Source organism: Lineus longissimus, chromosome 6 (genome assembly GCF_910592395.1).
Source record: "Lineus longissimus chromosome 6, tnLinLong1.2, whole genome shotgun sequence".
Classification (NCBI taxonomy): domain Eukaryota; kingdom Metazoa; phylum Nemertea; class Pilidiophora; order Heteronemertea; family Lineidae; genus Lineus; species Lineus longissimus.
Window position 1 is genome coordinate 15505091 of NC_088313.1, and position 17002 is coordinate 15522092.

Genomic DNA, 17002 nt, shown 5'->3' on the forward strand with positions numbered 1-17002 from the left:
TCAGCTTACGTTCCTTCCTCTGCCCCTGGATGTCAAACTTTCCCCATTGTTAGCAGACAAATGGTAAACTTTGTGATGCCATCTGGGAGCCCGGGTGTTCAAATTATCTCAAAACAAGAAGAGAGGAGATATTATTAGGAGGTTGAATCGGTGCATGGAAGCCTTATAGTGAGACATGGGATCTATCTCAGGCAAGATTTTCTTCGATGATTTCAGATGATTTAAGGTTAAAGTGAAAAGACGTCGGGCCAGCCTTGAGGGTTTTGGGTGCAGCATCTTCGGTGGTCTCCATTTTTAACGAATTTGTATCGTGATAACCATCTAGTAATCTTCGATCAGACTAGCTGAACAGTTGGGCGTTCCATTGCACGCGGACGAAATCCACTGGACAAAAACTGTTTGTTGAGTTGGAGGGGGTTTCGTCAAACAGCTAATTCACTGCATTAAAGTGCTCAAATGATACTGGTATACTTATATTGAATGACAATTTGACTGATTGATGAAAAAATTATTTTGCTGGGTGGTCAATTGAATCAAGTCGAATATTTCACTAGCTAGCTGTAATTCAACCTCGGTCAGAGTGAGAGTCGGAAGGGTGAGCAACCTCTTGAATTAAACATCGTCTTTCCTAAAAGAAAAATGTCGAAGTTGGACAGATGCGCAATGCGCCTCTGACATGATGAATAGAGTACCACGAAGGACACTTCTAGCTGCAGCCAGGGCCGATTACGTCAGAGACAACATCAACATACACCCCTCTATTTGCTATACAATTATTTGCTATTTGCTCTAAATATCAACGCTGTAATTGTGTCTAGAATCCCTTGTCAACAGTGTGAATTAATGATAGGATTTGAACAGAAAGAACAATTAATCAATATAGATTCTAGAAGGAAGCCATGTGTATCTTTGCGTATTTTGCAATGTCACTGGGTGAAGGCAAGTCTTCAACGAAAACCTTTAACCTGATCTCTCTTTCTTGAAGATTTTTTTTTCCATTGACCAAACGCATTCTGTATTTTCACGCTCTCAGAATAGTTTTGAACACGAACGTACCCCCTGACCTAGAGGGGTAAAAATCGTCTTGATGTGCTTTGACGCCCTTAGAAAACGGCCCCAAATTATCTACTCATCATACAGAAAAGGCCCATTGTAGGTCTGAGACCTGCTCTGTGTCAAGGTGACAGTAACTAGTCAGGGAAGTCAACCAGATGACGGAACTACTTCAGACGCGTCAGCCATTATCATACCTACCTGCGCACTCTATGGTCAATGATGTCTTAGAATAATTAGTCCCCTCCATGTTTTTTTTACCAGTTTGACAAATTGATTTACCCTACTCGAACGTTAAGGAGGAATGTTAAGATGTATACTAAACATGTCAATGGACGTATTATCACAAAATGGAAAGTATTTATTGAAGTGTAAGTGTGGTTAAACCAACCAATACACTGCCAGAATTTTATTTTCAAGAGACTTGTCATCATATCCAAGGTTGAGGCTAGAAATTGATTTGACTTTTTTTCATTTTGAATTGAAGCAGTGATAAAAATAGTACGATTGCAAAGAAATCATCTGAAGAAACATATCTCGTAAGTTATTGGTAGAAGCAAAATACAAATGGTATTACATGACATACACACCGAGAAAAATCTTTCTTTTAAGTTCCCATGGAAAGAATTCGGCAAGATACTTGTACTACTAAAATTAAGATTTCATGTATTTTAATTAGCATGTTTTAATTTTGGGAATTTTGTAACATATTACTCTACGTTACCAACCTTCACCGGACCTAAATATAGTCATTGCCCTTGAGAATATGGTGATATCATTCTCGTAGGCATTTCCAGGCTTTTGGCAGTGGTTCCACTGAGTCCACTTAGTAGTAATCAACATTGCCAAGTTGCAACAGAATATTACCATGTCTTCATCACTAAAGGTGTAGGAAGATACCAAAATCCACATCATGGCTCTTAAAAACCAGTCTTGCAACACTAGGTATACAAACAACTTATAATATCGTTAGTTTGTTTTCTTTCCATGAGGAAAAGCACTAATGGACGATAATGGTGGTCTAAAAATGACTTAATTGTTTAAGCTAAAAGGCACGTGTTGATGTCCATCACGTTTAAGCGAATTTGCATTATCTATGCTTTTAGGCCTAATAACTGTGAAGAACAGATTCCCTTGCCACAAATGTGTACTAAAGACAAATGTCTCTTAAGAAACACTTAGCAGAATCCTCCCCGCTATCTCATTTCGTCCAAAGAGTTTCAAGCCACAGGAGCTGTGCAACAAAATACTGTGGAATATTGTAATCCCTCTTTCACTTTGTAACACGTGGCATTTGCTCACTAAGACTGAAGCAACTTTGTCTGAATCAAAGTTTTTTTCCACGAAAGTTTCCCACGATACAGTTATGTGTTATAAAAATTTGATGAAACCCCCTGAGAAAATATAGCTACAGTGAAAGGAATAGTTACCAGACTATACGAAAGAAACGTACTTTGTAAGAAACAGTTAGTCATTAAAAACTCGAATTTTCCATTCCATTCTTGGAGTAATACATGAGTACCTCTAGATATTTTTGGAAGCATTTCCGGCTCGAAACTTAAAGGCTATCAGATTGACTGTTGAGTGCTCTATTTCTGGAATCAAAAAAATTATCCAAAAGGCAACTGACAACACGAAATATTAGAGATACTCCTTACTGACTAATTACTTGTACCAGCAGTGTGCTTGTAATAAATGAAGTTATGTAGCTTTCCGATTAACATGAGCGTACGTTCTGTAACCGGAAATGGCTAATGGCGGAGTTGCACGGGGAAAGATGGGTAAAGGAAGTAGAAGACGTGACTGGAATCAGACTAAAATCATCAAGTGTGTGGCAGTGCGTGGCTCTCGCAGTATGGTTCATCAGTTTTGGAAAATGCTTAGAGATAAGTATGTTGAAGCGATTTTACACCATTAACCACGATGATCAAGAAGTTCTTTTACAAAACTTCATGATTTAGTAAAATGATAGTTCAGGATTCACAACCCTTGACAAAACTGCAAGAGCCGTATTTTGACAATTTCGATCATCCCACGGGAATAGAAAGCAATTTCTGAGAATCATCATGTCTTGACAAGAAAGAAGAACTTGAGAATATCCCCCAGTCAATGCCAGTCCTACTAACTACACAAGCATTACTCTACCATGGCTTCGTAGCTTGAAGAATAGGCCCTCATTGAGGTCTCATTAAGGGTGTCACTGCTGAGGGCAAATCCACCCTTGACCTGTAAATGCCCTTGTCCAAGCATCCGAAACCATTTCTTTAATATTGCCTGGACAAACCTACAAGTATACCGCTCAAGAGTTCTGAAGTTATTTTCCTCTACTCATAAAAAGCCAATTTATTATTTTGGGTCGTGTAAAAACTAATTTAGGATCCTTTCAGGGAAGTTTACTTATTTTGGTATGTTTTTGTGGTTATGTGTTATAATCATTAGACTTGGACAAACGTCATGATCACCACCCTGCTGTGAATGTACGACAGAACCTATGACAAACATTTAGCTATATACTTCGACTTTTGGTTAGTTTTCCACACCAGAATATCATGGTCTCAAACATGAAAAGGACCCAAGTTCGACAGAAGTCGCCCACCAAGAATATCAAGTATAATCATTCTTCCCTACTCTCACACTGATTATTTCAGTGTTGTTGACAGGCGACCGACCGGCCGGGTGACAGACGAAAGGCAAGAAATGAGAGCTTAAACATCCCCTTTCCCAATAAACTACGAGTTGCATATATATTTCACTGTTCATGTCCTCATTTTTTCCTACTTTCTGTTTGAAGGGATGAGAATGACACATGTGTGATCATGAACCTTATAGCCAAGCCTACTCGTAGTAGCATTTGATCCAAACTTTATATGAACTGATTATAAAACCTTCCACAAATTTATCTTAAGTCAGCAGTTATTGCTGAATGGTTTAGTTCATTCAAATGCTTTTGAAGTTTATCAAAATTTTGATTTGGGGGTGTTGTCACAATTCGGTCTATCAAACGACGTTTGTTAATAAATATGATTGGAATGTTTATGATAAATTCCCCCTATCCTAAACCGCAGCGCAGACATTCAGGCATGGAATTGGCGTAACCTATCACAGAAAATTAGGATTACCACTCAAGATTTGAAAATTGCTATTATATTAAAGTTTAGACTTAATTTTCGAAAGAATTGATTTCGATGTTTTCCCTGGGAAGCATTTGGCGTGAATGTCAAAAGTTTATATTAACAAATTAGCTAAAGGGGTTAGCTATGTGTACAAACACGGCATAGGCTTCATTTGGCCTATACTACAAGGGATCATGGGATAATCTGGTTTTACCTAAGGCATTCCCAAAGGAAAGGTCTCTGCTGAATAACTTGGGTCAAAAGTTAAATCAAATCCTGTAGTTTCTTAGCTGAAGACATAGATTTGAAAAATGATAAGTTTAATACTTTCAAGGCATGGTTCGTTTCGAGTAATTGGTGTAAAATAAAATGTCCTATTTGATCTACACTATGCCATTAGTATGTAATGACTTACCGTTAGGGCTATTGATTTAAAAATTGATAAGAAAAGTTGCAAGGTATATAAAGTGTTTTTTGACGATGAAAATCCAATGACATATCTATCGTCCTTGCATTTTCTTCCCACGGACACACCGAACCTCTTCATAGCAATCTTCAAGATACAAATTAAAACTTGAGGATCAAGATATTTTGCATGATGAGTGGTTTGACCCTTTGAAAGAGGGTCATGTGTCGGTTTCTTAGAAACAAAGTACACTGTTACAAACACAATAGCTAGAGGTGGCAATTATGTGTAATTTATCCATTTTTGAAATCATAACGTTGTAAAATGTTACACATTTCTAACATGTTTTCTAAAACTTTGGAATTCTACCCCTGGGCAACGTCCATATATATACTTCTTTGAACTTCAGTGGATTTTTAACCCTTTCTATTGGATTGATATAGACTTTGTAGTTATCAATTGTGTTTTTGCTACGAAATGCGATGTCGATCTCGTCATTGTATCTGACTTGCCCTGACCTGCCAAATACTTTCCAGCGCGACATTTCGAAGAATCGTCATGTCTCCATTTACTATATGAAAATAACAAACTCTCCACAAGATAAGCATACGTCTACGAGAATTCGAGATGGTTCTTTTTTGGCTTGAAAATGGACACCAGGCATAGAATACCTGAGATGAATCCATCCAGAAGTGTCATCAACACATGACATGCATGAAAGGCCTAAATGACAGTTTATCAACTGCTTTCAATAAATAAATGACATACTTCATTGAACTGTAATGTGGTTTTAAATCAAGGCATTGGATTTGTTATCTGTGTCTAAAGGTTAATCGCACAGAAAATTTGTTAGGTGGTTTCTTCCAAGACAGTAGCCAGGGTCTATAGAAAGACGTTTAATAATAATGATATCTATGGACTTTAATCCCACGGTCCACAGGGTATATTACGAGTTTGAAGCGTTAGTCGTCAGCTTTTCATTGTCAGTTAAGGTAGAGTGTTGTTAACTTAACCAAAATGTATGAGTGGGCATTAAGCCAAATGAAACCGGTACATAATAGTGAATCTTAAATTGTTTGGAAAGCCAGACATTGATCTTTCTCCGTAAATTGCTGAATACTACCAATAGATATGATGGGTTTGGCAGAACTGACGTACACCCCAAACAAATAAAGCTGTTTGAGCTGTAGAACTTTTATACTACAAACCTCTAAAAAGACCATATGCAACAGATCTCTGTATTTTTGTTTATTAGTTTCTCAACAGCATGTTCAAAACATTAAAGTGTATTTAAAATTGTTACATTCATTTAATAAGAAGGCGAATGTCAAAGCATGTGTTGTATTTTGTGGTCGCAGGGCAGAAAACCAGCAAGTGTTAATTAGTTTAGCTTTTTAAAACAGAAATTGAACAACAACATATTTTTTACTTACAATCTCTCCAGCTTGACCATATCCTGAAATGCTCCTTTTTCCATTGCGTGAATCTGATTGTCCAACAGTTGTCTGGAAACAATGAAGGCGAACACATCAAGATGGGGAAAACACTACAGTTCTGATGATCGAAATGACACAGGTGGCCATCATTTAGATAAGAGGCTCAATCTATAAGCAACATTATTATTGTTTTTATTATTACATTAAAGAACTTCGAGATGATTTTGAATATTAACTGATTTTTTGCTGTAGCTTGGTTCAAAAACCTAAAATTTAATTCAAACTCCAGTGACAAGAAACCACTCAATGAAAAACTGCTCAGGAACTCTAGGAGTATATAGAACATCGGATAACTATAGTTTCGTCAATGACTTTACTTCTTCGTTTAGTGATAGCTACATGTACTTACAATATCTTCACATTACGCAGTCCAACAAAATCTCCACGTCTTAGTACGGTAATGTTATTCCCCTGAAGATCTCTGAAAAGACAGATGGAGTGACATTTAGAGATACATGTATCACTAAGACAGAGATTGCAATCAACAAGTTCCGAGTAGGCTGTCGTGAGAAAATACATAGAAAAGAAAGAAACTTCAAAAGTAAACACATCGACACAACCAGTTGTCCGTCTACTGCATCCTCAGTTGACCCTTCACGATATAACCTTTTTCACCCGTAATATAGATACCTCTTATCGAATTGATTGTTAATAAAGTATTTCTGATTGTTTTTCATATGAAAAGTACAATGTATATCAAAGAATTGTTGTAATATGCAACATAAGGGTCAGCAATCCCTGATTCTACTAAATGTATTACACGTAGTTCAGTATGCTATCGAAACCAAACATTATACATTATACGCGTGAATTTCAAAGGTTCTCGTCTTCGACTTCTATCAGTATTTAGCTCTAGAAGGCCGATGTTTGATTGTATCACACTATCAAAACCTTAAACAGGCTTCCACACGCATTGCATAGATACCTTTGCGTCTTAGAGAATGTCTCTAAGTTCCTTAAGCTATTCAAGGAAGAGACAGCAAACTTGTTGAATGTGGAAAGCAATGTGTTGTTGTTTTCTAAGAAAACATGCTAGGTGCCACTTAAACTGGCGTGAGCACCCAAGAGGGGGAATCTTGTTGTATGATTCCATTCCTCCCACAGATAACAAAAGTAGAAATTTGGAAATAGTGGGTATTGTCAAATCTCGCTCATCTTCAAAAATAGGTTTATCTCTCACTTAGACTCCTGGTGATTGAGGGCAGTGAGGGGATATTTGGCGGCACAACCGACATGGTGACCATGTGAATTCACATAGTGCATATGCTTGCCTTCTCTCTCGTCTTTCTCTAACTAAAGAACAGGATTGAGAATTGAGAAGACGCTAAAAAAGGTGGCTAAAGTAAAGTGATAGAATCGAATTTGACCAAATGAAATTTCGAAGTCTAAATTATCTAAAACTACATATTTTGCCAGAATCGGACAGAGCATGACCAAGAACAATCAATCCATTTGAAGCAAATTACTGACTCCTTTTCTCAGCCATTTGGGAGTTTTTGCGTGCAGAGTCATTTTTCGCTTAATGAAGTATGAAGTGTGTCACTCACACCCCGAATAATAACTACTCGCACTTTCTGCCAAAATATAACCAAGTTTAGAACACCTTATTGAAATTATAACAGTCAATGTAATCGAACCACACATCTATGCTATAAACTATGAAAAATATAAATGGATAAAATGTTATTTCTGTATTTAGCAAAAACTGAAGAAAAATAGTATGCATTGATCAGGATTTCCAAAGCATTCTTTTCTTCTTGGACTCCGTTAGTTCAAAAATCTGAAAATTCATCTCGAATATGAAAACTTCTATTTGGGTAAATACGCATACGGAATATCAGTTAAAGAATACTTCAATGGAAATGACTACTTCTTACAATGGAATCGCCATGAAATAAATAGTTTCAAGAGATATTTCATGTTACGATAGCAATCTACGTGGCGCCGTGGCGCAGAGTTATGAAAAAGCAATAATCTAATGATGATGTATCATGTATACGATAATATATGTCCCTGCAATTCTATGTATGGTATGCAATTCATAAATGTCTTATAATATGACACACTTATCGCATTTAAGTGAAACAAGGTAAAGGAATGTTTCACTGATATCCAGTTTAGAAGTAAAATACAACATTTTCGGTAGAAGTTCGATTATTAGTGGAACATATAAGTCAGTGTTGAAAGTCTTGAAGAACTCATCATACTATCTTTTGGCACGGACTGTCATTTACTTTTCATTTCCAACCCCCTGGCACACATAAACTACCTTAACAGACAGCTCCTTTGTCTGCACATTGTCAGTGTTTGAAAGTGTGGACCTAGTCAAACCGCATGCCCTGAAGGTCTTGTCAATCGCATCAAAAGATCAACAGTAAATGAACCAGATTTAAATGGGATTCACTTTTTATATTTCTTGTCAATCTTAAATATCATCTTAGATATAGAATTGAAAGACCCATTAAACTGGGTGCACTATAAGTTTGATAATGGCCACCCAGAGTTACCACACGAGTTTGTAATGGGGAAATTAGGTTGTTTTATTGAGGACATCCGCTCAAAAAGGTTCTTGGGGGTCTTTGGAATCGACAAAAAGTAAATACCGGTAACATTTACGAAGTATCGTTTACAACATTGACAAATGTATATTCAGTATTAAGTGAAATCAGCCGGCAAGGATGATCTTAAGTTTAACGGTATTTCATTAGATTTGAAAGTTTATATCATAGTCTAAGGCAAACTACCCTAGCGTGTTATAGCAAGCAGTACGCCAAGCTATCACTGAATTACAGCGGCGGAAATGTCTATCGAATAATGATCACAAAAAAGCTACATATCCATTCCATCGGTATTTTATAGCAATTAAATTAAATTGAACCACTGAATACAGTTTATACATATTTGATTGAACTAATTTGTTTATATTTGAAAAAAAGAACAATGTCTATGCGTTCGTAATGAGACGTCAGTTTCATTTGCTGGATACAGAAGGAGAGGATGGAGGACAGTATATATGTTTTTTTTAAAACTCAAACTCGAACTTGGGCACTAGGAATGTGTTCAAATGTATGCATACACCAATATTACAAATGACCTCAAACACTACTACAACCAGAATTTTAGGGGCCTTTCGATTCTTTGCTCTGACCTTTTGGCGTACAAGCGTTGGTTCATGCCTTTATTTTCATTTCTTATACCCCCTTCCACAGTGTCAACTTCAGTCGGCGCTATTGCAGCTTGTTCGCACCCGGGGCTTTTAATTTTAGATTATATTCAACACTGAAGTTTACACAAACTCTTTGACCAGAATTAACCAACCATGGTTCGTTACAGGGATGTCTTATAAAATAGTGAAATATGAAGCTTGGCAATGTGCGGTATAAAAGAAGCTAAAGATTGACTGACAACTTCAAGTATCGTCAAAACAGATTACTTTAGTGCCAACCAAATCACGTTAAGTGTTTGCAAACACTAGGGAACTCTTTTTTTTCATATTTTCAGTCCTTAAGTATCAGGACAAAAAGCCTTTTATTCCCTCGTATTGATTGTTTTGAGAAAGTTACCACGTTAATAAGATAGATTTTCTTAAGAAGTTAATATCAGGGCCATGGTGAGAAACAATGGATTTAGCATTGTGGAAAAGAAAAAGGGTCAATTATATTTTTTATCGAGGAGATTCGACAAATCCTTGTGACCCACTTGACAGGGACTGACTCGTAAATCCATTTAAAGCCTATCCGGTTATTGGTTTGACATGAGCACACCAAAACTGGGAGAACACTGGGTTAAGTGACTGCCTGGTCTCAGATGTCTTCAAAAGATTTAAAATGGTAGTGGTACAAAATATCGAAGCAGAAAAAAGCAGTCAAATCTCATTTCAATGTTGTTTGAGGTGTTTTAAAACAGAAATTAAAACCTCACCATATGCCACCAAACACCGCTCAGGTGTTGCTGTCATTTCGCTCGTATTTGGCCAAGATTTAGCTTCACCCTCGCGGTTTTCTGTGAGATCACGAATACCTCCAGCTCGATATCAATTTCTTAAATTACTTCAAGGCCTGAATGGCGAAAGAAGCAACTTCTGCAAAAGAAGACTGTCAAGCATGAAAGTGCCCAACCTATCGTTCTCTTGATCTCTCAGAATCTGAGATGATTGTCTCTCAGTGAGTCAGAGTCCTCGTGGTTGGGGATGGCATATTTACTGTTAGCGCTATCATAAAAGAACCTGATATGAGATACAGCGATTGCGTTGACAGACTCCCTGGGGAATATTTTACCATCGTTGCTGGTGATATAAGGGCTGTTTCAAATCTTAAGGATTGTTGGTTTAGCACTTACTCAAGTTTAGGATTTGCAAGAAACATTAAGTGATTCGAGATTTAACTTAAATTCCAATTTATATTTGTTCACGGTGTTTTATATTTGACTAATTGATTTGGTTACAGAGTATGTATTCAAGAATCCCGAATTCTGAATTAGTCAGTCGTATTTGCATTTTGTCGAAACAGCCCGCAGCAACGGGTACAACATATTGTTTGTTAGCACTTTTTACATCTTTTCAATTACTTTTAAATTTGCGGAATGCCTCAGAAGAAAAAACCCAAAATAATTCTATGGTATTTTCTAAAAATAACGTTTGTACATGATATCGTATGATTAAAATTTAACTACTCTACTCTGATGCAACCACATGCACGTACGGAGACAAATGCTGTGGGTTATATTTCAATTGAGCTATAATCATTCTTTTGTCATTAATTATTAAAGTACCAGGGGCTTTTCATAATGGTGTATTAGTCAGCGATTTCAATAATCTGTCAATGTAAAGTGATTTTAAAAACACTAAGTCTGAATCAACATTTTCACTTGTTGGTTTTTATTGACTTGAAGAAGTTCAAGCATTTCCAGAAATATGTCAAAATCTCTTGAGCCTAGGCTCCTTTACCTTCATAAACATTTCTCCATGTAACAACATTTCAGGCTAAAGGTCGTGTAATATAACTTTGCCTGAACGAGAGCACGCCAATGAATCATTTTAAATTACGTCAATCTGCAAAAGGCGGACATCGTTCATCTCAACTTGGACCATTCCCCCAACTAGAGAGCGACACCAGTGTACCTTTTATAACTATCTCACTCTAGTGAACTTCCTGAACTCCTGGCAAGATCTACTAACAGCTAGGTGACGCAAAAAATGTTACAGGCGAAAACATGATGCCATTATCGTTGTCCCCACCCCCGCCTCCACGCCAACAGTGTTCGACTCATACGACCAGTGTTCTCCTAAGCTGTGTGGTCTCAAATTAATTTGACATATTCCTAGATATCATAATATTGAAAGTACCAGTAACCCAAGGATCTACTAAGATCAGCTTTACCATCAACAGTCAATGTGTGCCAGATTGAAACATATTTCTGATCAAGAGTATAGCCCTATGCCAATCAATCTTCATTTTCCCATTACTTTAGTTAGCCATGCGTCCACTTTATAGCCATGCTAACAGAATCTGTCTCTGGCTAGCGCAATAATCTCGACAAAGGACATGAAATGCGTTCGCGGACTTTGAAGCTTGACGGAGGCTATTCACGCTCCCCGTCAACTCGGCGGCTCAGCCGACAGATCAGATGATCATACGATCAGTAATAAGATATCGCAGTGATGGGGAGTCAACTTATTGAAAACACTGTCTACATGTTACAACTACATACTATTTTCATCAACCAAACCTTTCAAAATTGTCAACCATCTGACTGCCGGCCGCCAGCTCTTTCACAAACATCGTTCCCTATTATTTAGTGGACCTACACCTTACACTTTTTCAGCAAGTTGTGCAGAATCCAGAAGGATTTTTACAGTATCATGTCTGTCATATCTTCACACAACTGTTGGCAAAGTAGCTCCATGCATTATAACGAAGTCGTGCATCTCCAATCGTCGGGTCCAGTACGTTCCTCTACCAACACCTTCCTCTGTGCGTGCATGCACTGATGCAGGTAGTACATGTGCGTGCGTGCATGCATGCAGCAATGCGTTCTACCCAGGGCTACCGAATATTATATGAACTGTGTTAAAATGACTGAAGTGTTTGGGTTACCCTGTAAGTGTTCGTCAGCAACTCATCCAAGTAATTAAGTCGTCGGTCAGAAAAACGGACAATATCCGGGGTTTGACTGAACTCGGATACAATTCGTGTATCACTTGAGGTTTTCGAATCAAATTCTTCTTTGTTCCAGAGAGATATTTTCTGAAAGTGACAACTCCGAACTCTCACACTGCATTGTGACAAAAGGTTAATATGCTATCTGAGACGAATCCATGACCGAAATACATTTCTTTTAAAAATTGACATCTCAAGGTTGGGAGTTGAGGGATGGCGTCACGTTTCAAAAGACACGCAACCGCGACTGAAGTTCATAATCTCATGTTACTGGGAATCTGAAGAATATGCGGAATTCCAAAACTGTACTGTATTGCGTGTATTGAGCTTAACAATGCACAGTCTTATAAACTAATTTCAGGTGAAATGCACTATTGATGAATTTAGCATATACATGTAGTTCAAGGACAATCTCTAAGGGAAAATTTCAATTAATATTTGTCTTCTAAGTTTCAAGCCATTTCTGAGTCTCACCGCCATGATCGGGCCGTCTTGAACGAAAAGAAAAATCAACCACACTCTTTTCAGCAAGTCTCAAGGGTGCAGTTGTGATGTGAAAAGAACCCCAAGTTAATATTCCTACTGTATTTCATTATACGATGATGTATCGTGTACATCACGCTGATGATGGCCGACCCCGAGATTCATTCATAAAAATTGTGAGATTCTGTGATCTATTCGCCACTTGGCTCCAAGCGTTATATACGTATCAACTTCTACTCGCCGGCTGACTGATGCGCGAACCACCGCACCCAACACACTGATTGCCTCTTGGACAACGCGAACGTAATCAGGTATAAGGAACGTGAAAATGCCTCATCAAAATGCAAATAGATAGATACATCTTGTGTAACGTGCAATCGGCGTGGGTGACAGTCACCGAGATGTTTATTGGGATCGGCTTCACCGAAGAGAATGCACCGATACTGCTTGTTTTCGTCATTCCGTCAAGAGTTCACGACATCATGCAGGCACTGGGGTGTAATGCATTTTGAGACGTGTAGTGTAACAGTAGATTTTAATCGCAATTGAATTGTATGTACGCAGCATGCAGCCGATGCATACATCCCCTATGTATGAATGAACCAAAGACCACAAACATGACTAAGACTTGTTACAAAGCGTACTGTTGCTGTATTTCCATTAAACAAATGTCATTTGTAACCATACTGAAAAATTTGCATCGTCAAGGGCTCTGATACTCTTTCATTAGAATCATTTGAACTGATACCCGACTGATGCCAAGTTAGTTTCATCCGAGATTGGTATAACACACTGATCTTGATATCAAATCTATCATTACTACCTGCATAGTTCGGATGAAATGAATTCATGCTGTCGCATTGAATGAAGAGGAGAAAAAACGATCGAGAATTGAACATCTCGGTTTCCTTTGAAAGTTGTGTCAGCCTCAGGGTATGTTGATGTGAAGGAGTTGTGGACCAGATGACTTTATTTCAAAGATCATTTAGCTGAAGACTGATTGTTCACTGCGTTAGAAAGGCGAACGTTTGCATTTTGAGCTCTCGCAGATTCTCTTGCAGATTCTTTGGCGCGGTCATGACAGCAGCCCAATCGACTCCGCGTAAGTTACAATGAACACCAAGAGCAAATAGGATTAGCCTTTGAAAGCATGAAGAAATGCACCTCAGACACACGCCGCGTCCTGCACTAAAGGACATTCTTTCTGATTAATAAAATGCTACGCACGGTAAGGTATAGAGGTATTTGTGGTAACCCTATTGACAGGATATTATCAACCTTCTTTCTGCGGCCATAGTCTAGACCAGATAATAGTTGCATTAATGGTTCGTTCTTGCATTACTTTGCGTATTTGAAGTTTTTGCGGCCAGAAACTTCCAAAAGCAAAATGTAAAGATAGCTGTTTTATGCTCCAGCAGGAACATATAGAGAGAGAGAGGTCTTCAGTCATGTCAGTTGTCATCTGAACTGGTAGGGAACACAAATCTGACTTCTGCAGACCTGCCAGTCATTCAGAAACAGCTGTGATGTACACTGCATGTACACCACACTGCATGATAAGATTTATATTTCTTGAATATATTCGGCCCATTCTACACAACTCGAATTAGCGTGAGTTCGAAAACAGCGATTTCCAATTGAAGGCTTCCCAACAGTTATCCTTTGATAATCACCCAGACCCATATTGTTGGGGTCCACACCTCCAAAGCGCTCAGATCTCACCCAGGCTTGTCCGACTGTGAGAGAGAAGAGGATAATAAAGACAACAAAAGGTTTTACTCCAAGTAATGACTGGGTTAGCTTCGAGGTTAAGCCCCCATCATCTGCAGTGGTATTCTCCGGTTAGATGCCCCGCGGGTTGGCTGTTTGAGAGGCCAATACTGGTATACAGCCCCGGACAATGGGAAATCAGCGTGACAGGTCACGTTGAGAAAGAACGGTACATGACTCTACCCCATGGGATGCCACGGATGTGTGTGCACTGTGTATAGGTTGCAGTATAAGGGAAGTATGCTGCTGTTACACGAATACAGTTTGGCCTTGAGGAGGGTTAAATGCATTTGATACACTAAAAAGGAAATGCGTTGATGCATAGGGGCTGTATCCCTTTTCATTTTGTTACTTCGCTTTAAACACCTACATGTAAAATATCATTATGCGCCTGAGGGGGACTTCGAAAGAATTGCCCATTCCTGAAACGATGTCTTCGGGATAATCCTGCTGCTCCAACCGCTGACTGTCAGGCAAAATCCTTTTCTATCACCACAAACCATTGCAATTCCCAACCTTGCATTCGTGATGATGATTTACCTTCCCGTGACAACCTCAGCAATTCCCCACAGTCAACGACCGTGATTCAGCGCGGCATCGCTAAATTGACTAAATCAGCGTGCAAGATGACGCGAACGGTATGCTTCCGTCCTATTTGACATTTGAACGTCTTCATTAATTCCAATACATATTTGTCTCACCACGATTCCCATTTCATAAAGGTTCGCGAAATGTAAGAATATTCATCGTCATGTTTCGTAAACAGTTTGCGACTACTTGCTATATCGCCACCGCGGTGACTGCCATAGAATTTATCACGGTGGACCGTCAATCAATGTCCGGCAATAAATCAGTTGATCCTTGCTACCTGATCAGAATGACTGCAATTAGACATGTACACGGAGAGGGAGGCTTAGGAGACGACGTGAGAGTGCACGGGGAATTGCATGCGAAGTACATGATGTGGACACCATCATGAAGTATTCTGCGAGTCTCTTGGACCAGTGTGCTTGGAAAATCTGTCCGTACCATAAAGCGCCCGAGGACAAAGGAATATTTTATGCGCTTTCAAAGTATGAGGTATTGAAGGGCATGGATCTCTATAGAACCATACCTAAATTCTTCAAAATACAAAAGGTTAGGACATTCCTTCAAGGGGGCTGTTTAAGCTGTTAACCTGTGATAGGGAAGGTGATATCTAGAAAAATTAAAATCAGAACGGCAACATGATTTTATTTCAATTTTGCTTTCCTGACGTTTTTACATTCACCATATCGTTTGACGGTGTGGTGTTCGAAGACCTCACTGAAGGTAGACGAGCAATTAGTCGCTAATAAGTAGACATACAAATGGATGCTAACCATTCAACCAGGATGGCCGAGTGGTTAAGGCGTTGGACTTAAGATCCAATGGACGAATGTCCGCGTGGGTTCGAACCCCACTTCTGGTAATCAATTATTTTACTGTCAATTAAACCACTCGGTCATCGACATCGAAAAGAAAGTGGTAGAGACCATACACCACACAGTGTTGCTGATACTAATATCCAACTTATTTTACCAGACTTTACAGACAATCTATTGATTGTTTTGCTATTACGTTTTACTTTGCGACCTCACTAAAGCTGGCAGCAAACAGAGGCAAAAGTCGGCGAGATCATGGCGCAGAAGTCTTCTTGAAAAGCCTGCACTGATAGAAAACCGAACGTTTGTTTTGTTGGCATCTGTAGCATGTTGTCGTCAAAATTTTAGTTGACAACATGACACAAAGTAAAAACATTCGTTTTTCGACAAAAAACATGATTTCGCAGATATGTGTGTGCTCCCAGCTTAAACAGAAGTAAGATTCTACAGTGCAGTTAACCAGGTACGGGTTATATTTCATATCCGGCTGCCGTATTGTGAAACCTGTCTTGATAAATCATAGTTTGGTCAAGGCATGGTAAATCTTCATTGTGGGACGTACTCACAAGCGAATCCGTCAAAATCGATCAAGAATTGCCTAGCCGACATTCTAAGCAAGAGCACGTCTTACAGTCTTGTATCGCAGGTATCAGCAGTTTTTGCGTTGAGAAATTAGTTCAGCTTTCTCGCGATATTCATCTCTTAGTTTTACTGACCTACCATGCTGTTAGCAATATTCCCAGTCCGTAAATGATGAATGCTTCAATTCTGTGCTGAAGGACATCCTATAGTACTGAAGTTGCAATGTCCAAGCCAAAGTTAGATATAAAGAGAACCGACGAAGCTTTCGTATATGACGGTACCTTTAACACCTTCTTGACGCTGAGACTTCGTGCATTTCCTACTGCTGATGGTCTTTAAATCTCTATGTGTAGTAGAAATTTCTGCGCCCATGAGACCAACCCCAGCGCCAGATCCCATTCCAAATTCCAACAGGAACAATCTGAAACCGCATTGCATCTCTATTTAGCCGGTTGATTCAATTGATGCCTGTTTAATTTACTGTTTGCCTTTGTTCGATTCTGTTCTCGATGATAGATTTACAAAAAGTTATACCACG

The 17002-nt window shown here is 38.7% G+C and overlaps 1 protein-coding gene and 1 non-coding gene across 3 annotated transcripts in view; one reads left to right on the plus strand and one right to left on the minus strand.

Annotated features, from left to right (window-relative positions):
* LOC135489821 (slit homolog 2 protein-like) overlaps positions 1 to 17002 on the minus strand; it is an 80562-nt gene that overhangs the window by 54324 nt on the left and 9236 nt on the right. For both annotated transcript variants that reach the window (XM_064775374.1, XM_064775373.1), the window contains exons 2-3: positions 6418 to 6489; positions 6006 to 6077 (exon numbers count right to left, since the gene is read on the minus strand). In XM_064775374.1, coding sequence (XP_064631444.1) covers positions 6006 to 6077; positions 6418 to 6489 — 144 coding nt within the window. The remainder of the gene's footprint in view (positions 1 to 6005; positions 6078 to 6417; positions 6490 to 17002) is intronic.
* Positions 15847 to 15929, plus strand: Trnal-uaa (transfer RNA leucine (anticodon UAA)). Its single transcript has one exon. It is a non-coding gene; the product is annotated as a tRNA-Leu (tRNA).